Source organism: Rhinopithecus roxellana, chromosome 12 (genome assembly GCF_007565055.1).
Source record: "Rhinopithecus roxellana isolate Shanxi Qingling chromosome 12, ASM756505v1, whole genome shotgun sequence".
NCBI lineage: Eukaryota > Metazoa > Chordata > Mammalia > Primates > Cercopithecidae > Rhinopithecus > Rhinopithecus roxellana.
Window position 1 is genome coordinate 90,512,998 of NC_044560.1, and position 22,040 is coordinate 90,535,037.

General features: G+C 41.7%; 1 protein-coding gene across 18 annotated transcripts in view; it reads left to right on the top strand.

Annotated features, from left to right (window-relative positions):
• LOC104675570 (microtubule-actin cross-linking factor 1) overlaps positions 1–22,040 on the top strand; it is a 392,257-nt gene that overhangs the window by 340,054 nt on the left and 30,163 nt on the right. For all 18 annotated transcript variants that reach the window (XM_030942495.1, XM_030942497.1, XM_030942493.1 and 15 more), the window contains 19 exons: positions 610–841; positions 2,095–2,321; positions 3,362–3,484; positions 3,583–3,684; positions 4,309–4,410; positions 4,504–4,677; positions 4,767–4,922; positions 5,063–5,260; positions 5,805–5,933; positions 6,877–7,050; positions 9,639–9,794; positions 9,899–10,105; positions 10,240–10,359; positions 10,800–10,969; positions 13,281–13,440; positions 14,689–14,883; positions 15,217–15,345; positions 16,217–16,360; positions 17,420–17,608. In XM_030942495.1, coding sequence (XP_030798355.1) covers positions 610–841; positions 2,095–2,321; positions 3,362–3,484; positions 3,583–3,684; positions 4,309–4,410; positions 4,504–4,677; positions 4,767–4,922; positions 5,063–5,260; positions 5,805–5,933; positions 6,877–7,050; positions 9,639–9,794; positions 9,899–10,105; positions 10,240–10,359; positions 10,800–10,969; positions 13,281–13,440; positions 14,689–14,883; positions 15,217–15,345; positions 16,217–16,360; positions 17,420–17,608 — 3,087 coding nt within the window. The remainder of the gene's footprint in view (positions 1–609; positions 842–2,094; positions 2,322–3,361; positions 3,485–3,582; positions 3,685–4,308; positions 4,411–4,503; positions 4,678–4,766; positions 4,923–5,062; positions 5,261–5,804; positions 5,934–6,876; positions 7,051–9,638; positions 9,795–9,898; positions 10,106–10,239; positions 10,360–10,799; positions 10,970–13,280; positions 13,441–14,688; positions 14,884–15,216; positions 15,346–16,216; positions 16,361–17,419; positions 17,609–22,040) is intronic.

Sequence of the window (22,040 nt, forward strand, 5' to 3'; positions counted from 1 at the left end):
GCAGCACTAAGGATTTGAATTGGTTTCTAGTATATTCATATATTTAGAGTCTTAAAATAAATTTTTTTTTTTTTTCTAATGGGCCAATTCTGGTGTACTATGCCCAAAACAGTTTTGGAGTTTTTTTGTGTGTTTTTTGTTTTGTTTTGTTTTGTTTTGTTTGAGACAGAGTCTTACTCTGTCACCCAGGCTGGAGTGCAGTAGCACAATCTCAGCTCACTGCAACCTCTGCCTCCCAGGTTCAAGTGATTGTCGTGCCTCAGCCTCCCTAGTAGCTAGGACTACAGGCGCACACCACCAAGGCCGGCTAATTTTTTGTATTTTTAGTGGGGACGGAGTTTCACCATGTTGGCCAGGCTGGTCTCGAACTCCTGACCTCAGGTGATCCACACACCTCAGTCTCCCAAGGTGCTGGGATTACAGGTGTGAGCCACTGCCCCAGCCCAAAACAGTTTCTTAACCAAACTCAACACTTAACAGCCATTGGGCTAGACTGAGCACAGGTTATCCTAAACAGTACTAGGACAATATCTTGTCCTTATTCCTTAACATTTCCCCAAGAAGAGTGATGAGGTATGCTGTGATGGTAATGTTCCAACATTTGTTTAGTTTCATGATAAAATTGAGCCTATGTTGGAGACACTGGAGAATCTTTCCTCTCGCCTACGTATGCCACCACTGATCCCTGCTGAAGTAGACAAGATCAGAGAGTGCATCAGTGACAATAAGAGTGCCACCGTGGAGCTAGAAAAACTGCAGCCATCCTTTGAGGCCTTGAAGCGCCGTGGAGAGGAGCTCATTGGACGATCTCAGGGAGCAGACAAGGATCTGGCTGCAAAAGGTGCTTGATGACTGTCATTATTTTTAAAAATCAACAGAATAAATTCTAGGCTGTGGTTATTTTCAGCATCCCACCAGATTTATTTCTTTCTTTGAATGTAAAGGCAGTCCCCAGTAATGAGTATTCCAGAAAGTCACTGGAAAATCATTTGGAATTCAGAACACATTTCCCCATTGAAACAAGGTTACAATTGGTAGTTAGATTCCCAGGCCAGGAAACAAAAGCTCCTTTAACCCCTAACGTGAGTAAACTACAGTATCAGTAGTGGGTAGAACATAGCTACCTTTTGTAACACTTTCCATGGGAAACATACAAGTTTAACATAGAACACTGGAAACAGAGTTCTCATCTCAGCCCTTTTGTAAATTAGGGGTTTTGTATCCTAGCACTACCTTTATAGTAGATGATAGCTCATTTCTGGATTACTTCTGTGATCCCTTTATGTGGGAGACCAATGTAAGAGGAAAACACTAGTGTAGAAATAGGCCGGGGCCAGCCGCAGTGACTCATGCCTGTAACCCCAGCACTTTGGGAGGCTGAGGTGGGCAAATCACTCAAGGCCAGGAGTTCGACACCAGCCTGGCCAACATAGCAAAATTTTGTAAAAATACAAAAATTGGCTGGGCATGGTGGTGTGCGCCTGTAATCTCAGCTATTCAGGAGGCTGAGGCGGAAGAATCACTTGAACCCGGGAGGCAGAGGTTGCAGTGAGCCAAGATCACGCCACTGCACTCCAGCCTGAGTGACAGAGTGAAATTCCCTCTCTTTAAAAAAAAAAAAGAAAGAAATAATAGGCCAGGTGCAGTGGCTCATGCTAATAATCCAAGTACTTTGGGTGGATCACCTGAGGTCAGGAATTTGAGACCAGCCTGGCCAACATGGTGAAACCCCGACTCTACTAAAAATATAAAAATTAGCCGGGCATGGTGGCGCATGCCTGTAATGCTAGCTACTTGGGAGGCTGAGGCAGGAGAATCCTCTGGAACCCGGAGGCAGAGGTTGCGGTGAGCCAATATTGCGCCACTGCACTCCAGTCTGGGCAACAAGAGCGAGACTCCTCGTCTCAAAAAAGAAAAGAAGAAAAGAAAGAATAGTAAAACTAAAATAGAAAATTATCCTTTAGTTATAAATGCTTAGCATTTTTTTTTAAGATGGTTTCATTGAAAAAGTCAGAGTTAGATGGAATTTCTGAAGAGAACAATTTCAGGCTCTTAGGGAAGTTCTATTCATATCTCTTTTTTTAACCTGCTCAGAAATCCAGGATAAATTGGATCAAATGGTGTTCTTCTGGGAGGACATCAAAGCTCGGGCTGAAGAGCGAGAAATCAAATTTCTTGATGTCCTTGAATTAGCGGAGAAGTTCTGGTATGACATGGCAGCTCTCCTGACCACCATCAAAGACACCCAGGATATTATCCATGACTTGGAAAGCCCAGGCATTGATCCTTCCATCATCAAACAACAGGTTGAAGCTGCTGAGGTAAGAAGGAAACAAAACCCTTTCTCTTAGGTGTCTGTCCTCTAGAAAAAGCACTTTATCAAATCAAGTGAGGTATGTTAACTGCTTAGCCAGGCTGAGTACCTTAAAGGTTTCTGTTTTTGTTTTTGTTTTTCGCTCTTGTCACCCAGGCTGGAATGCAATGGCATGATCTTGGCTCACTGCAACCTCTGCCTCCTGGGTTCAATCAGTTCTCCTGCCTCAGCCTCCTGAGTAGCTGGGATTACAGGCATGCGCCACCATGCCTGGCTAATTTTTGTGTTTTTAGTAGAGACGGGGGGGTTCCCCATATTGACCATCTGGTTCCAAACTCCTGACCTCAGATGATCTACCCACCTCGGCCTCCCAAAGTGCTGGGATTACAGGTGTGAGCCACTGCTCCAGGCCTAAAGTTTCTTTTTAAGTTGAGACATTCTCCAATTGAAAAAAACCTGCTCATTATATTACATTTCTTAAGTGTAGAAAAATAGATGGTAGAAAATAAAAATCGATTTTTGGACTCATTATCTAGAGATAACAATTGTTACTTTGACATACTTTTTTCTAGTCTTTTGGTGCTTTTTTCTTTTCTTTTCTTTTTTTTTTTTTTTTTTTTTTGAGACAGCATCTCACTGGGTCACCCAGGCTGGATTGCAGTGGCACGATCTTGGCTCACTGCAACCTCCACCTCCCAGGCTCAAGCAATCCAACCACCTCAGCCTACCTAGTAGCTGGGACTACAGTCATATGCCACCACACCTGGCTATTTTTTTGGAGGCAGGAAGGGATGAACCTTTGGTAAATGATTGAAGCTCACTGTGCCTTTTCTATACTATTTTATATATACATATATCTATATGTAATACATATTTTGTGTATATGAAAAATAACCACTTAGAGTCTGAAGCTGTAGCATCCAGATAAGTGAAATTGACAGTTACGTTGCACATCTGCTATTGATGGGGTATAAATCACATTTGCAAAGTTTGGTAAGTTCTGTTCTGTTTTCTGTTTTGGCTTATATTCTGTTCATTTACATGTAGACTATTAAGGAAGAGACAGATGGTCTGCATGAGGAGCTGGAGTTTATTCGGATCCTTGGAGCAGATTTGATTTTTGCCTGTGGAGAAACTGAGAAGCCTGAAGTGAGGAAGAGCATTGATGAGGTGTGGAGAAATGGATGAGGCATTCAGTTAGAACATTAGTGGGCTCAGACTGAAGAGTGATACTGATTGAAGAATGTGATTGAATGTTTTTCCCCTAGATGAATAATGCTTGGGAGAACTTAAACAAAACATGGAAAGAGAGGCTAGAAAAACTTGAAGATGCTATGCAAGCTGCTGTGCAGTATCAGGACACTCTTCAGGTGAGAGGCCAGGAGGTGACCACCAAGGAAATACAGGTTCTGTTTTTTGTCATTTTTGTCATTTTCTGAATTCAGCACAAGAGTGGATCACCTTCACAGGACTGCAGACCTAAGATAGTGCTATTTCCACAAATCTAGCCAAAGTTCCCCACTTGTAGTGAAAAAAGTAGTGACATCTGTCTGAATTCTTACTCTTCCTGCCATTTTTATTATTCCCTGCTCATCATAGATTCATTCAGCTATGTTGTGAAGCTGGCCTCGCTGTGAAAGTCATTGCTTGCCGGAGGTTCCAAACCCAGGTTATCTTCAAGCACAGTTTGGCACAGTTACTTCAGAACACCATGAGCTTGCTAGCTGGGATTAAGAAATCTTAACTTTTATTGAAATTTAGTATTTCCAAATTGTACTTTATTTTGAACATTATCTTGATAATGTTGGCTCCATTATTAAATCACCATATTATTAATAAAGATCATTATTCCTTATCTGTGCCCCTTACCTAAAATCACAAACAGCACAAGGTGCTTTGATTGATTTATGTCTTCTTATGTTAGCAGGGATAATGTTCATTCTCTCCCAAATACTTCTGGTTGTTTTTGACTGTTTACTTGTCTTTTGTTCTAGTCTATGTTTGACTGGCTAGATAACACTGTGATTAAACTCTGCACCATGCCCCCTGTTGGCACGGACCTCAATACTGTTAAAGATCAGTTAAATGAAATGAAGGTTTGTATCTGGGTATGGCTTTTGAAGAAGAGTTGTTTTGTTTTAGTTTTTAAAGACTTGATTTGATGTTAACATTGAGTGTGTCTTTGGCAGGAGTTCAAAGTCGAAGTTTACCAGCAGCAAATTGAGATGGAGAAGCTTAATCACCAGGGTGAACTGATGTTAAAGAAAGCTACTGATGAGACAGACAGAGACATTATACGAGAACCACTGACAGAACTCAAACACCTCTGGGAGAACCTGGGTGAGAAAATTGCCCACCGACAGGTAAGGCAGGTGGTAGATGACATCAGTGAACTTCTCTGCTCTTTTCTAATTTCCTAATGAATGTTCCCTTTCTGTCTTTTCCTGAGTAGCACAAACTAGAAGGTGCTCTATTGGCCCTTGGTCAGTTCCAACATGCCTTAGAGGAACTAATGAGTTGGCTGACTCATACTGAAGAGTTGTTAGATGCTCAGAGACCAATAAGTGGAGACCCAAAAGTCATTGAAGTTGAGCTCGCAAAACACCATGTAAGTATTTTCATTTCTTCATCTCTAACCCTATTGAGACCAGATATTGCCACCAGAAGCCTTTGAATGTTGTGTATACCTTAGAGAACCAAGTTAGATGATATCCATGGAGATAAATTATGTTGTTCAACATTTTTTAGGTCCTAAAAAATGATGTTTTGGCTCATCAAGCCACAGTGGAAACAGTCAACAAAGCTGGCAATGAGCTTCTTGAGTCCAGTGCTGGAGATGATGCCAGCAGCTTAAGGAGCCGTTTGGAAACCATGAACCAATGCTGGGAGTCAGTGTTACAGAAAACAGAGGAGAGGGAGCAGCAGCTTCAGTCAACTCTGCAGCAGGTACATGTGACATCCAAGTGAGGTAGGAAGAGCTGTACAGATAACAGAAAGCCTGTCTAAGAGAGAGGACATCAATTTGAAAAGCAAAGAACCCCTTATGTCTTGAGGGGAAGGTTCATACTGTGCTGTAATTTATCTGGAAAGAGCAGCTTTTGATTGGGTAGTTCTTTTTTGAATTCGTTTGTAGCTCAGTCTCTTTATTCACTATTCAAAGTTAGTAGATCTTCACTATAACAGATTCCCTTTTTGTGTTGGATCAAGTCAGGTCTCTCCCTGTTCAACAGTACCTTAATCATATAGTCAATTCATCTGATTGTGTCAGGCATTTATAATATGTTATAGTGAGGTCTAAAGGGTTCTGCTAGATTCTAACAATAATATTGGCCCCATGCTAATCTAGCAACAGAACAGCTTTGCCAGAGAGCAGCCCAAAATTCCTCCCTCAAGATAAATTCCTCATATCATTTGCAAAGTTTACTTTTGAAGCTGAGAATTAACTACTGATGTGGTTGATATATCTTTTTCTATATCTTTTTCTCAAAAGGCCCAGGGCTTCCACAGTGAAATTGAAGATTTCCTCTTGGAACTTACTAGAATGGAGAGCCAGCTTTCTGCATCTAAGCCCACAGGAGGACTTCCTGAAACTGCTAGGGAACAGCTTGATACACATATGGTAATAGCAGTTTTTTTAAATTGAGCATAAGCATCCCATATTCAATAGCTCCTTTCCAAGTTCATAGTGATGTATTAATATGTATCTGGAAATCTACAAAGTAGTGCATTTTTACCAAAAATATAGTATAACCTTTGGGGATTGCTGCCTGTTACAGGCTTCTAATACCTTACAGTAGGCAGCAGTAGTGACAGGGAAGAGTCAGCTGGAAAATTTGAGTTAATCGGCTTTATTGAACACATATATTGACTTGAAGATGACAGCATCAAGAAGAAAAATATATAACACAGATGTGTTTGTACTTAAGAAGGAAACTACTTAATGGAGGTTTAAGGAAATCAAATAGTTACTTCCAGTATTTCAAGAATGCATGCTAGAACCAAAGCAACATAATTTCTAGGCAAATTTTTCATGAAAAGGGGAAAAGAGATTATTGGAGTCTCTTTTTTTTTTTTTTTTTTTTTTTTTTGAGACGGAGTCTTGCTCTGTCGCCCGGGCTGGAGTGCAGTGGCGGGATCTCAGCTCACTGCAAGCTCCGCCTCCCAGGTTTACGCCATTCTCCTGCCTCAGCCTCCCGAGTAGCTGGGACTACAGGCGCCCGCCACCTCGCCCAGCTAATTTTTTTTATTTTTTAGTAGAGACGGGGTTTCACTGGGTTAGCCAGGATGGTCTTGATCTCCTGACCTCGTAATCCGCCCGTCTCGGCCTCCCAAAGTGCTGGGATTACAGGCTTGAGCCACCGCGCCCGGCCTACAGCTACTTTTATTATTAAGTATGGTGGGTCTCATTCCCTTAGAGCTCAGCACTTGCACTGATTCCAAAAGAATGGCTTTTAATCAAGATGATCTCTTCCTGGACTTTCCCAGACTCTGCTACAGAATCTATATGTAGGTGTCTTCCAGAGAATGGATATAATTGATATCTTTCCTGCCTTTTCTTGTAGGAACTCTATTCCCAGCTGAAAGCCAGGGAAGAGACTTATAATCAACTACTTGACAAGGGCAGACTCATGCTTCTAAGCCGTGACGACTCTGGGTCTGGCTCCAAGACAGAACAGAGTGTAGCACTTTTGGAGCAGAAGTGGCATGTGGTCAGCAGTAAGATGGAAGAAAGAAAGGTACAGTGTATGATCCCCATGTTTGAGTAATTTGCTGACTGATTGCATGTATAATAATTGCCATCTTATTTATATGAAGATTTTTTGAAGACCAGGGAGGGTATTGTAACAGAAGTTGCAGAACTGATTCTGTCAGTGTTGAGTCGCATTGATGTTATAAGTTTCTGTTGTTGTTTGCTTGTTTACCTGTTAAGACATTACTGCCATTATTGCTCCGTGGTGGGTTTTATGTCCTATATTAATCACCAATTTGTGTTCTACTTAGAAACAAGATTTTGCTGGAGTTGGTGTCTTGGAGTTGAGAGATTGGGGACAGGGCATGTAGAGACTATGACTAATAATTCTCCACAAGGAATTTGGTTCCTAATGTAAATGCAGTATGCAAGGAAATTTACTAGAAATCAGGAGAGAAGTAAATTATATGACCTCTTCCTACTCATCCTCAAAGATCAAATTCTCTTCTCTACAAAATAATGAAAGATGATTAGGGATGAAGGTGTTTGCCCAAAAAGATTATTTTTTATGAGTACAGAGTTTCACTGTATTTTTTGCTGGTCAGATCAAGTATGAAATATATACATAAACCTGTTGACCACATTCACTCAATGAATAGTTATTGAGCAAGTGTGTGCCAAGCCCTGTGCCTGATTTATGGTGGAAACACTAAAGATGACCCTATCATTGGGAAATTAATGAACAGAAGGACATAAAACACATGAATATCTTGAGAGAAGCATTAATTTCCTGAAAACCTTCTAGCATGGGATTGGGTAATTTGGTTATATAAAGCATGGTTAAGGACCTAAGTGTATGCTAATTCTTGGACAGGGCCAGACCTGGTGGCTTGCACCTGTAATTCCAGCACTTGGGAGGCTGATGCAGGAGGATTGCTTAACACTAGGAGTTTGAGACCAGCCTGGGCAATATAGCAAGACCCCATCTCTACAAAAATACCTAAAAATTAGCCAGGTGTGATGGCACATGCCTGTAGTCCTAGCTACTTGGGAGGCTGAAGTAGGAGGCTCACCTGAGCCTGGAGGGTTGAGGCTGCAGTGAGAGGTGATGGTGCCACTGCATTCTAGCCTGGGTGACATCAAGAACCTGTCTCCAAAAAAAAAAAAAAAACAACTAATCCTTGGACAGGCTGTCATCCATAGATCCTGCAGAAGGCAAAGCTAAGATTAAATAAACAGACAGATTCTAGCTCATAACCAAGAAATTTTCAGAGAGTTTTCTTAATAGTTGAGCAAAATACCTTAAGACGTAGTTGCCCATCATCAGAAATGGTCAGGCAAAAACTGAGTGTCAAGGATAGTTTATTATCTTGCAGGAACATTACCTTCAGGATCAGTAAAATCATTTATTAAATGTGTGTGGTGCTGTATTAAGAAAATACAAAGAATATGTAGATATAAAGAATATAAAGATATAAATTAGATATAACAGTATATCTTTTATATCTGTAAAGTAGATATAAAAAATATAAAGAATATGTAGATAGAATGATGTGGAAAGAATTCCTATCTAGGAAGTTGTAATATATTAATTTCTAAACATTCCTCTGTATATTTGAAGTGGATTTCATTTTTCTACCTGATTTGTTTAGATTGGGTTTGTACGTTTTTATAACATTTATTGTAATAGCTTTTTTTTTTTGGGTGGCGGTGGGGGAGTTACAAAAATAACCTGAAAACGCAAAAAGGAAAGTAGAAATTATAACCCAGTCAGGTAGAATTAACAGCAGTTAACGTTTTTAGTGTACATCTTGGAGTTTTTTTTTCTGTGAATATTTTGGAAATACTCATTTTTGTCAGCCCGTCATTTTTACTTTGCCTGCCTAGTAGGTCGGCCAGAGGCAAAAGTCATTACCAAAAGGTTAGTGTAGGTCTCTGAGGATGGAGTTTATGAACTCTGTGGGATTGAAGTGTACTTGTGAGGAGCAGCCTTTTCCCTGAATGAGCTGTTGTTGTTGCCATTCTTAGGTAAATGAAAGTGTCTGAAAATCTACATCTAGTGTTGTCAAATTTTTGCCTAGAATGTCTTGGCTTCTTTCATTACCTCTTCTTCCTATAGCATAAGCATAATTTTCAGACTCATATTTTCATATGCCATATTTTCTGAAAACATGTATTTAAACAAAGAGTACTACGTTGAACATCATCTTTGTAGTAAATTGCTTTTCATTTAGCCATTTTTATACCACAAAAAGTACATTAAAGGAAACTGAAACATTACCCAAAGCAGGTTGCAGATCCTGCAGCTGTCACCACTGAAGGGTCTGTTCACTTACGGTTATTGAATAGTCTTAATCCCGTTCAAGGAAATGGAGAGTAGCAGAGAAAGGAACTTAGCTGCTTATTGTGCTCTATTTCCTTTTCCATGTACACAGTTCTTGCCCACTTGTTTCAGACAATAACATTAAAATGTCCCCTTCTTTACAAAAAAAGCATGTTTGAAGGTTGATTAAATGAGGCTTCCTTTTTAGAGGTCATTTCATTTGGTGTACAATTCATGCCTTTGTTGCTGAAGCTATAATTCCTGAAATTGGCACTTTTTCTTTGTGTGTGTGTGTTTTACTTGAAATTCAGTCAAAGCTGGAAGAGGCCCTCAACTTGGCAACAGAATTCCAGAATTCCCTACAAGAATTTATCAACTGGCTCACTCTAGCAGAGCAGAGTTTAAACATCGCTTCTCCACCAAGCCTGATTCTAAATACTGTCCTTTCCCAGATAGAAGAGCACAAGGTAACTATGATATTATGATGCTGCCTTCTTTTTGAAAGCACTAATTGAAAGAAATGCCCCTTTATCTTACCTTAAGCTTAAAAAGAGCACTATTGTTCCTTCAGGTTTTTGCTAATGAAGTAAATGCTCATCGAGACCAGATCATTGAGCTGGATCAAACTGGGAATCAATTAAAGTTCCTTAGCCAAAAACAGGATGTTGTTCTGATCAAGAATTTGTTGGTTAGCGTGCAGTCTCGATGGGAGAAGGTTGTCCAGCGATCTATTGAAAGAGGGCGATCACTAGATGATGCCAGGAAGCGGGCAAAACAAGTAAGTTGGGGAAGAGAGATAGTAATTCACTGAAGAATCTTGGGCTGCATGTATTGAGTCTCTGGGATGATTCTCAAATGTGCTGTATAGTGTGTATATTCATTCCTGTTAACTTATTTCTTATGTAATTTTAGTTCCATGAAGCTTGGAAAAAGCTGATTGACTGGCTAGAAGATGCAGAGAGTCACCTGGACTCAGAACTAGAGATATCCAATGACCCAGACAAAATTAAACTTCAGCTTTCTAAGCATAAGGTAAAGCAGTTAATTGGTCTTAGGTCCCGAGAATACTATTTGCTAAAGCTTGAAGCTTGCCAAAAATAAAAATCAGAGCTAGTAAAAAGAAAACCAATTGGTTAATGTTTAAAAGTCAAAATGATGAAGCCAGGGTTCCATTTTATATCTAGACAGTCTAATCATGATATTTGCTCATTTAAATAACAGTTTAAGCAAAGTTGATATGGGAGTAACTAGTTAAAACTGTAGGCTTTCACAAATTGTCAGGCACTTCTGTGTATGGTATAAACAAAAAATTACGAATTTCTTAAGGATAAGCTATGGTTAATTTTAATTCAAAAAAAGTGGTGACATTCATACTTTATTTGGTTTCTAGCCTGAAAACTCAAATTATTTTGTTCCAAATCAAGATGTCGTCTGACTTTTAACACTTTTTTGTTTTCTTTCTGGAAACATAGGAGTTTCAGAAAACTCTTGGTGGCAAGCAGCCTGTGTATGATACCACAATTAGAACTGGCAGAGCACTCAAAGAAAAGACTTTGCTTCCCGAAGATACTCAGAAACTTGACAATTTCCTAGGAGAAGTCAGAGACAAATGGGATACTGTTTGTGGCAAGTCTGTGGAGCGGTGAGCATGAATGTCCCCTTCAGGGATCTAACCGGGATCCCAAAAGCAAGAGGCTCTTACCAGATTCTATAAAATGGTGATAAAGCGGCCGGGCGCGGTGGCTCAAGCCTGTAATCCCAGCACTTTGGGAGGCCGAGACAGGTGGATCACGAGGTCAGGAGATCGAGACCATCCTGGCTAAAACGGTGAAACCCCGTCTCTACTAAAAAAATACAAAAAAACTAGCCGGGCGATGTGGCGGGCGCCTGTAGTCCCAGTTACTTGGGAGGCTGAGGCAGGAGAATGGCGTAAACCCGGGAGGCAGAGCTTGCAGTGAGCTGAGATCTGGCCACTGCACTCCAGCCTGGGCTACAGAGCGAGACTCCGTCTCAAAAAAAAAAAAAAAAAAAAAAATGGTGATAAAGCTAATGCATCAGTAAGAGGTTTTGTACCATCTTAACACCACCAGTTAGTTCAAAGACTGTTATAATTTAAATAAAATGTATAAAAATTCTCATTTTAAACTTGAACTTTACGGTATTAGAAAGAGAGAGACCTATAAAATCAAAGCAATAATAATAGAAGATCAGTAACTCAAAAGTATTTGTAAATCGTCAATTTGTAATACCAACAGCTGTCTTATTGACTGCTCTGGGACACTCCAAACCCTCTACATGCATTACCTCATTTAACCATAATGATACCTGACCTTTGCTGGGCAATTACTACTGAATATATACCAAACAGTAGCTGATAATAATTGAATCCTCATAACCACTGAGGTGGGTACCACTTTTATTGCCATTTTACAGATGAGAAAACGACCATAAAGAGGTTCTTAACTCCCCTAAGGTCACTCAGCTACCATATTGGCAAAGCTGAGGTTTAAACTAACGTGGCAGTTTGGTTCTAAAAGTCGTACTTTTATCTATTCGTACCCACTATGCCATGCTAAATATTACAATATCGCTACCCTATTTGTCCTTTTTTTTCTTTTTTTTTTTTTTTGAGAGTCTTGCTATGTCTCCCAGGCTAGAGTGCAGTGGCGCCATCTCAGCTCACTGCAAGCTCCGCCTCCTGGGTTCACACCATTCTCCTGCTTCAGCCTCCCGAGTAGCTGGGACTACAGGCACCTGCCACCACGCTTGGCTAATTTTTTGTATTTTTAGTAGAGATGGGGTTTCACTGTGTTAGCCAGGATGGTCTCGATCTCCTGACCTCATGATCTACCCGCCTCAGCCTCCAAAGTGCTGGGATTACAGGCGTGAGCCACCGTACCCAGCATTTTTCTTTTTTTTTTTTTTTTTTGGTCTTGTTGAGACAGGTCTAGCTCTCTCACCCAGGCTGGAATGCAGAGCTTACTGCAGTCTCCAACTCCTGGGCTCAAGTGATCCTCCCACCTCAGCCTCTCGAGTAGCTCAGACTATAGGCATGTGCCACCACGCCTGGCTAATGTTTTTTGGTTTTGTTTTTGAGACAGAATCTTCCTCTGTCACCCAGGCTGGAGTGCAGTGGCACAATCTCGGCTCAGCTCACTGCAGCCTCCGTCTCCCGGGTTCAAGCAATTCTCTTCCTCAGCCTCCTGAGTAGCTGGGACTATAGGTGCACACCACCATGCCCAGCTAATTTTTAAAATTATTTTTAGTAGAGATGGGGTTTCACCATATTGACCAGGCTGGTCTGGAACTCCTGACCTCATGATCCACCTGCCTTGGCGTCCCAAAGTGCTGGGATTACAGGTGTCAGCGACCACACCCAGCCATTGTTTTTTATTTGAGTAGAGAGACAAGGTCTTGCTATTGTCCAGGCTGTTCTCTAACTCCTGACCTCAAGTGATCCTCCCACCTTGGCCTGCCAGAGTGCTGAGATTACAAGTGTGAGCCAACACACTTGGCCTGTACTCCAATTTTTTTTTGATGAGGTGACTGAGGTTCAGGGAGATGAAGAAACAGCCTAAGGTCACACAACTGATACAGAGCTAGGAGTTGAACTCCTGATTCCCGATCATTACCAAAACCATCATCTTTTACTTGGAATGGTATAAGGTGATTAACACAGACCTTGGGTTGTTAGAGTGTGCCTGTGTGTCACTGGGCTATAAGATGCCTGAAGGGTATCTCTGTCTGTCCCCTGTGCTACCCTTAATCCATTCTAGACGGTGGTTTGATTTAAAATGTCTCACCATCTCTCAGTTACTCTATTTCTAACTGTTCTAATGTAGAAGTCACTCTCTAAATAGGGTTCAAGCAATATTCCCTTTCAGCGAGGCAGAATTATGGGCCATTTGTAAAAGGAATCCCTAAAAATGGTAGCATTTGTGTGCATTTCTCAGGCAGCACAAGTTGGAGGAAGCCCTGCTCTTTTCGGGTCAGTTCATGGATGCTTTGCAGGCCTTGGTTGACTGGTTATATAAGGTGGAGCCACAGCTGGCTGAGGACCAACCTGTGCACGGGGACCTCGACCTTGTCATGAACCTCATGGATGCACACAAGGTAAGGGCGAGGTCTGGGCTATGTTGGAGCGCAGTGCCCTAGGATCTTCTACATGTGACTGCCTCTGCCCTTCTTTCTAGGGGAGAAAGAGAGCCTGACAGTTGCTTTGTGTATTTAAACAAACTGTTGCTGAGATTCTGCATTAGTCACAAAGAATTTACCCAAATTGGTTTGATTCAGATTTGGCAATGTGTAAACTTCACTTCAAGGTTGCCCCTCTTCCTGTTTGTTTCAGTTGAGTCACAAAATGGATTTAAATTCCAACGGAAACCCGTAAGATATCCATTTCCACTGACTCCTAAAATGGAAATGAGTGATTTTTTTTAAACTGCTTCTGAACCTAACAGTCTTAACACCATGCACGCCAATGTTTAACATAATCTCTACCTGTCATGTTGCATTATGTAATATCCTCCTGTTTCAGCACAAGCATTTAACTTTACCTTGAAATTACAGCAGATTCTTTTTTTTTTTTTTTTTTTTTTGAGATGGAGTCTCACTCTGTCGCCCAGGCTGGAGTGCAGTGACCAGATCTCAGCTCACTGCAAGCTCCGCCTCCCGAGTTTACGCCATTCTCCTGCCTCAGCCTCCCGAGTAGCTGGGACTACAGGCGCCCACCACCTCGCCCGGCTAGTTTTTTTTTTTGTATTTTTTAGTAGAGACGGGGTTTCACCGTGTTAGCCAGGATGGTCTCGATCTCCTGACCTTGTGATCCGCCCGTCTCGGCCTCCCAAAGTGCTGGGATTACAGGCTTGAGCCACCGCACCCGGCCACAACAGATTCTTGTTATGTGCAGAGCAGTTATGTTTTTATTTCCCATAATTCTGGAAACATTAGTATAATGATTACCATTTTACAGATGAAGAAACTGGACCTTAAGCAACTTTTCAAAATTATGTATCTCCCAAATGCCTGAGCTAGCACTTAGAGCCACATTTTCTGATTGGTTTTTTTCCTTTTTTTTTTTTTTTTTTTTTTTTTCATGAGATTTGGTCTCGCCATGTTGCCCAGACTGGTCTTGAACTCCTGGGCTCAAGCAATCCTCTCATCTTGGCATCCCAAAATGCTGGGATTACAGGCATGAGCCACTGCGCCCGGCCTGGTTGTTTTTTCTTATACATTGCTCTGCCTCCCTCTATGCATAAAAGATACATGATTAGAACCTACCAAGAAAATTATTATTTCCCAGTGGTTTCTTGGACTCAAAACATTCCTCAAACAAACTAATTCTCCTATTTTCTTTTCTAGGTTTTCCAGAAGGAACTGGGAAAGCGAACAGGAACCGTTCAGGTCCTGAAGCGGTCAGGCCGAGAGCTGATTGAGAATAGTCGAGATGACACCACTTGGGTAAAAGGGCAGCTCCAGGAACTGAGCACTCGCTGGGACACTGTTTGTAAACTCTCTGTTTCCAAACAAAGCCGGCTTGAGCAGGCCTTAAAACAGGTAAGAGACATTTGCTGTCCCAACCCAAATGATAGATCTGAGTGGGTTTATTTTGTTTTTCTTTTACTAGAATCTGTTCCAGTCAGTCTTGAATTAAGTGTAACAGAGTTGAAAAGTGATATTCTGAATGTTCTATAAAACTTTAACATTCATTTTGAGAAATAATGAATTCAGCTGATTTTCAAAGATCTACAAATGAAAGATAACCTTTGTGGAGTTTTGATGAGGCCGTGAAATGTCTGAATGAACACTGGACCCTTTCCCTGGCATGTCCCAGTGTCTAGGTCCTTGGCTGCAGAGAGAGGTTGAATCTTTTGTGCTTGGTTATTTCAGGCAGAAGTGTTTCGGGACACAGTTCACATGCTGTTGGAGTGGCTTTCTGAAGCAGAGCAAACGCTTCGCTTTCGGGGAGCACTTCCTGATGACACAGAGGCCCTACAGTCTCTCATTGACACCCATAAGGTAATTCAGCCTTGCGGTTTGGTGACCTCATGCTACCTACCACCTTGAGGGCTGCCTACTACTAAATGAAAGCAACTTTTTCTTGGGATTATCAGAACTCACATGAGAAGGAACAAAACCAGAGTGGCCCTAGCTCATAGTAGGAATGAAAGGGAAATAGTTGGTGAGTTTTTTGACACCTTAAACATTAACATTCATTCTTAGAAAAGTAATATATGTTGCTTGTAACAAGTTTTTAAAACATGGTATTATATAAAGAAAAATGTGGTCTATTTCATCTTCTTTCCTCCTCACCTGCATATTCCTTTGTTTGCCTTTCCTTATGTTACCAGCTTTAGGCCCTGATATGATCCCCCAGAACCACTTACCAAGCTGTAGAGTATGGTGCAGTGTCTGGGGTCTCAGTCTGTCCCAAAGAGGTGGGAAATATTGTTTCCCTTTTTAAATTTTTTTTTATCCACTCAGAGATTTTAATCATGGTTTTATCATTATATTCTGTTACGGGTATTTTTTAAATATGATTTTTATAACTATATTTTTCCAATACAAATATGCCAACATGAAATGAATAAATGAAAAATGGTATTAAAAAAGAAAGAAACTAACTCGAATAGGAAAAAGGGGGCATACCTCTGTGTGTCCTATTCTTCTTGTGATCTCCACCAGAGAAAGTCATTCTTGTGTAAACCCCTCACCTTCCCACATCTTTTAGAATTAAAATGCCATAAATAACTAAGTACAGGCTTTTAGAGGTCTGTGTGAACACGTGCAGGAAAAAGAAAACATTGAAATTTATCCCCCCTCAATGTAAACTAACAGTGCTGCTAATGTAGACTTTTTAAGTTTTTGTTTTAAAATCTTTTTTGTTTAGGAATTCATGAAGAAAGTAGAAGAAAAGCGAGTGGACGTTAACTCAGCAGTAGCCATGGGAGAAGTCATCCTGGCTGTCTGCCACCCCGATTGCATCACAACCATCAAACACTGGATCACCATCATCCGAGCTCGCTTCGAGGAGGTGAGTCCCTGGTTCAGAGGAGGACCACACACACCCAGTAAACTATCACTATAGTATAGTATTTTTCCCCCAGGTAAGGAATCTTTCACTCACTCTGAATATCTCAGCAAAAATTAAGTTAACATTTTAGTAAAGACTGTTTTCTTGGTAATGTGTGGCAACCGGGAGGAGTAGTGTTGGCATAGTGCTATGTTAATAGTGACTTTCAGTGGACGTGTTGTATGTGTTTCCCTTCCTGGGAAGTCCTGTGTTAATAGGATGTACAGCTGACCCTGGAACAATGTGTGTTTCAGCTGCACAGTGGTCCACTTATATGCGGTTATTGTTCAGTAAATACAGTCAGCCCTCCATATTGGTTGGGGTCCACATTCACAGCCAAACGTGGATAGAAAATACAGTATTCACGGGAAGCGAAGCCCATGTGTACAGAGGGCAGATTTTTGCAGGTTCCACAAAACCAATTACAGGCCTTGAGTATGCATGGATTTTAGTATCCGCAGGTGGTACTGGGACCAGTCCCCTGTGGATACCAAGGAACAACTATACTAGATTTGCTTTCAGGAGAGCTAATATTTTATTCCAGCTCTTATCCCAGTTGTCACTGGGGTAATAATGAAGCCTTTTGACTGTTAGGGTGGTCTATCTTCTAAAAAGTCATTGGGTTCGCCGGGAGCAGTGGATCATGCCTATAATCCTAGAACTTTGGGAGGCTGAGGCAGGCGGATTACCTGAGTTCAGGAGTTCAAGACAAGCCTGGGCAACGTAGTGAAACCCATCTCTACAAAAATACAAAAAATTAGCCGGGCATGGTGGCGCAAGTCTGTAATCCCAGTTACTTGGGAGGCTGAGGCAGGAGAATCACTTGAACTCAGGAGGCAGAGGTTGCAGTGAGCCGAGATTGTGCCACTGCACTCCAGTCTGGGTGACAGAGCAAGAGTCTGTCTCCAAAAAAATAAACAAAAATAAAAAGTCATTGTGAAAATCAGATGAAAAAGGGCTTTGGAAACAAAGAGGTATGCTTGACTGAAAGACACCATGGTTTTCCTTCTTTTTCCACAGGTCCTGACATGGGCTAAGCAGCACCAGCAGCGTCTTGAAACAGCCTTGTCAGAACTGGTGGCTAATGCTGAGCTCCTGGAAGAACTTCTGGCGTGGATCCAGTGGGCTGAGACCACCCTCATTCAGCGGGATCAGGAGCCAATCCCGCAGAACATTGACCGAGTTAAAGCTCTTATCGCTGAGCATCAGGTGTCTTAACCTCACTGTGTGATCACTGGTGTTTTCCGTGTTGGGCATGGATACCATCTCTGTTGCCCTATATATTTGTTTTTAAATTGCTGCTTAACACATTACCACAGACATAGCATCTTAAAACAACACATACTTACTTACCTCATAGTTTCTGTGCTTCAGTCACCTGGGCATGAGTTGACTAGGTCCTCTTCCTGGAGTCTCCCCAGGCAGAAATCAGGGTGTCAGCCAGTATTACAGTCTGATCTGGAGTTCAGGGTCCTCTTCTAGGCTCACTCAGGTCCTGGAGGATGTAGGACTGAGGTCTCTAACTTTCTTGCTGGCTCTCAGCTAGGAGTTACTCTTACCTCCTAGAGGCCCCCTCAGGTCTTGACCACACAGCCAGCTGAAGAAACTGTCCAAGGTGCTATATGGAGTCTTGAAATGTAATGGAGAATGAAATGTAATTAAGAGAGTGAATATTCTATCATTTGCCCACACTCAAGGGAGGGGGATTACATAGAGTGTGCTTACAGGAGTGGGAATCTTGGGGGCCTTCTTAGAAGTCTGCCTGCCACAGCCTGTTTTTATTGACCATCATCTGAGCCAAGGGCCCACTGGTCCCCATTATACCTAGTTCAGAAAGCTCTCTCACATGAACCCAGTGATTAGTGAAGGTGCACATCAGACTAAACTGAATGGAGGAAAGCTCAGGTGAGCCATCTTCGTAATATATCCTTAAGAGGCAAATACTGTTTTTAACCATAATCATTTATACTGAATTCAAGCGTGAATCTTGATTAGTTATACTGTAGACTGTATGGTCTTTTTAGTTTATATAAATAATTATTCTAGCAAGTGAGAACTCACTATACAGATGGTCCCTGACTTACAGTCTTTCAACTTTATGATGGTTCAAAGGTTATACGTATTCAGTAGAAACCATGCAATTCGAGGCCGGGTGCAGTGGCACACACCTGTAATCCCAGCAATTTGGGAGGCTGCAGGGGGCAGATCACTTGAGGTCAGGAGTTTGAGACCAGCCTAGCCAACATGGTGAAACTCTATCTCTACTAAAAATATAAAAATTAGTTGGGTGTGGTGGTTGCCTGTAATCCCAGCTACTCAAGCAGCTGAGGCAGGAGAATCACTTGAACCAGGGAAGCAGAGGTTGCAGTGAGCTGAGATCGCACCACTGCACTCCAGCCTAGGTGACAGAGCAAGACTCCGTCTCAAAAACAAAGTAAAAAATACACTTTAAGTACCCATACAACCATTCTTTCACTTTGATTACATGAGATAGTCAACACTTTGTTATAAAATAGGCTGTGTGTTAGATGATTTTGCCTAACTGTAGGCTAACGTGTTTTGAGCATGTTTAAGGTAGGCCAGGCTAAGCTACGATGTTCCATATTTTAGGTGTGTTGTATTTTCAGCTTAACGATGGATTTGCCAGAATGTAACTTCGTCGTAAATCGAGGAGCACCTATCCTTCCTGTGGGATGTACCTCCTCTCTGAGAGATTATCTTCTTCCTATTCAGTTCCTCTCTTTTCTGTTTTCCCCTCTCTCCTCTATGTCTTCAGTCTCTCTCTGTTTATTCTTTTCTCTAAAGCTTCCAGACATGTCCTTCCAACCCAGTGTTCCCCTCAAGTTACCACTGTGTTGCCTCCCTCCTTTTTCAGCTACGCTTCTTGTTCCCTGTCTCATCTCCATTTTTCCCATCATTCCCCAGGTCCCTGTGGTCTGGCTGACACTGTTCTGGTCACATTCTACTGGCTAAATCCAACAGAGGTTTTTCAGTCTTTATTTTGTTTGACATGTGACATAGCTGGCTCTTCATCCCTTCCCAAAACTTTCCTTTTGACTTCTGTGTCCTTTAATCTTTGTGTTTTCCTCTGATCTCTCTGACTGTTCCTTTTTAGTCTTTTTAGCTGGTTCCTCTTCCCTGCCTATTCATTAATGTTGTTCCCTGACGTCTCATTTGTGATGCTCTCACACTGCTGAGATTTATCTGGTCTAACAGCTTTAGCTATTACCTATAAAGCTTCTGTGTCTTTTTCTTTTCTTTTTTTTTTTTTATTTTTTCTTTTTATTTTTGGTGGGTACGTAGTAGGTGTATATAGGGTATATGGGATATTTTGATACAAGCACAAAATGTGTAATAGTCATATCAGAGTAAATGAGATCTCTATCATTTCAACCATTTATCCTTTATGCTACAAACCAATTACACTCTTTTAGTTATTTTAAAATGTACAATTAAATTATTGTTGACTATAGTCATTCTATTGTGCTATCAAATACTAGATCTTATTCATTCTTTCTATTTTTTTGTACCCAGTTAACCATCCCCACATCTCCCACCAAACTCACACTACCCTTCCCAGCCTGTGGTAGCCATCATTCTACTCTCTATCTCCATCAGTTCAATTGTTTTAATTTTTTTTTATTATGATAAGTTCTAGGGTACATGTGCACAACATGCAGGTTTGTTACATATGTATACATGTGCCATTTTGGTGAGCTGCACCCATCAACTCGTCATTTACACCAGGTATATCTCCTAATGCTATCCTTCCCCCTACCCCATCCCCACAATAGGACCCAGTGTGTGATGCTCCCCTTCCTGTGTCCAAGTGATCTCATTGTTCAATTCCCACCTGTGAGTGAGAACATGCGGTGTTTGTTTTTCTGTTCTTGCGATAGTTTGCTGAGAATGATGGTTTCCAGCTGCATCCATGTCCCTACATGTCCTTTTTTATGGCTGCATAGTATTCCATGGTGTATATGTGCCACATTTTCTTAATCCAGTCTGTCACTGATGGACATTTGGGTTGATTCCAAGTCTTTGCTATTGTGAATAGTGCTGCAATAAACATATGTGTGCATGTGTCTTTATAGTAGCATGACTTATAATCCTTTGGGTATATCCCCAGTAATGGGATGGCTGGGTCAAATGGTATTTCTAGTTCTAGATCCTTGAGGAATCGCCACACTGTTTTCCACAGTGGTTGAACTAGTTTACAGTCCCACCAACAGTGTAAAAGTGTTCCTATTTTTCCACATCCTCTCCAGCACCTGTTGTTTCATGATTTTTTTAATGATTGCCATTCTAACTGGTGTGAGATGGTATCTCATTGTGGTTTTGATTTGCATTTCTCTGATGGCCAGTGATGGTGAGCATTTTTTCATGTGTCTGTTGGCTGTATGAATGTCTTTGCATCTTTTTCATCTCCAGCACCATCATCTCCTAAAGTCCAGACATACAGTAAACTAGAAGCCATTCTAAAATTCCACTTCATCTTTGCCTCCTTGCCTGACACCATTTGTCCGTTCCAAGTCTGCCTCCCCTTTCCTCATTCAGAAGCCTGTGATGTCTGGAGTTCCTTCTTTTCCTCTTCCCCCTACATCTAGCCACTCACCAGGGCTTGTCAGTCCCACTTGCAAAATATCTCTTGGCTCCATCTTTCCAGCCCTGGCTCCAACCCTCACCATGTTTTGCCTCAGTTACTGCAATGGTTTCTTAACCTGTCTTCTCACTGCTAGGCACTCCCCATCCCACACTTTCCCCCACCCCCATATCACTCCACCTTTTACACTGAAGCCAGAGCGATAGCTGTAAAGCATAGGTCGGATCATATCTCTTACCTGGATCGAAATCTTTCAGCTGCCCCCCATTGCTCTCAGAATAAATGGCCAACCCTTAGCCTGACACAGAAGCCTTTTGTGATGTCTCCTGCCTGCCTCTCCAACCCTGCCTCTTGCCATTCCTCTGACTGCATCCTCTGCCCAGCCAGTGAGTGGAGGGGTCCTGGTCACAGCACTGTCAGGCATCCCTGTCTCTGTTTAGATTGCACCCTCTTCCAGTACTGCCTTCCCACCATTTGTTGACTATTTCTTCATTGCTCAGTGTGTCAGTCTGTTTGCATTGCTCTAAAGGAATTCCTGAGACTGGGTAATTTATAAAGAAAACAGGTTTATTTTGGCTTACGGTTCTGCAGGCTGTACAGGAAGCATGGTGCCAATATCTGCTTCTGGTGAAGGCCTCAGGAAGCTTAGAATCATGGTGGAAGGCAAAGGGGAGCCAGCATGTTACATGGCAAGAGAGGGAAAGAGAGAAAGAGGAGGAGATAGCAGGCTCCTTTTAAACAGCCAGCTCTCATGTGAACTAACAGCAAGAACTCACTCATTACCATGGGGAGGGCACCAAGGCCATTCATGAGGAATTTGCCCCCATAACTCAATCACATCCCATTAGACCCCACCTCCAACATTTGAAAACACGAGATTTGGAGGGAACAAGTATCCAAACTACATAACATACCTCAGTAACTCAACTCAGGCACTGGCCTCCAGGCAGACTTTCCTACCACCGCAAGCCGTAAAGTACCCATCCTAGCTCTTCCTTTGCCCCCATAAGAGTAAAAATACAATTTTTAACTCTTTTT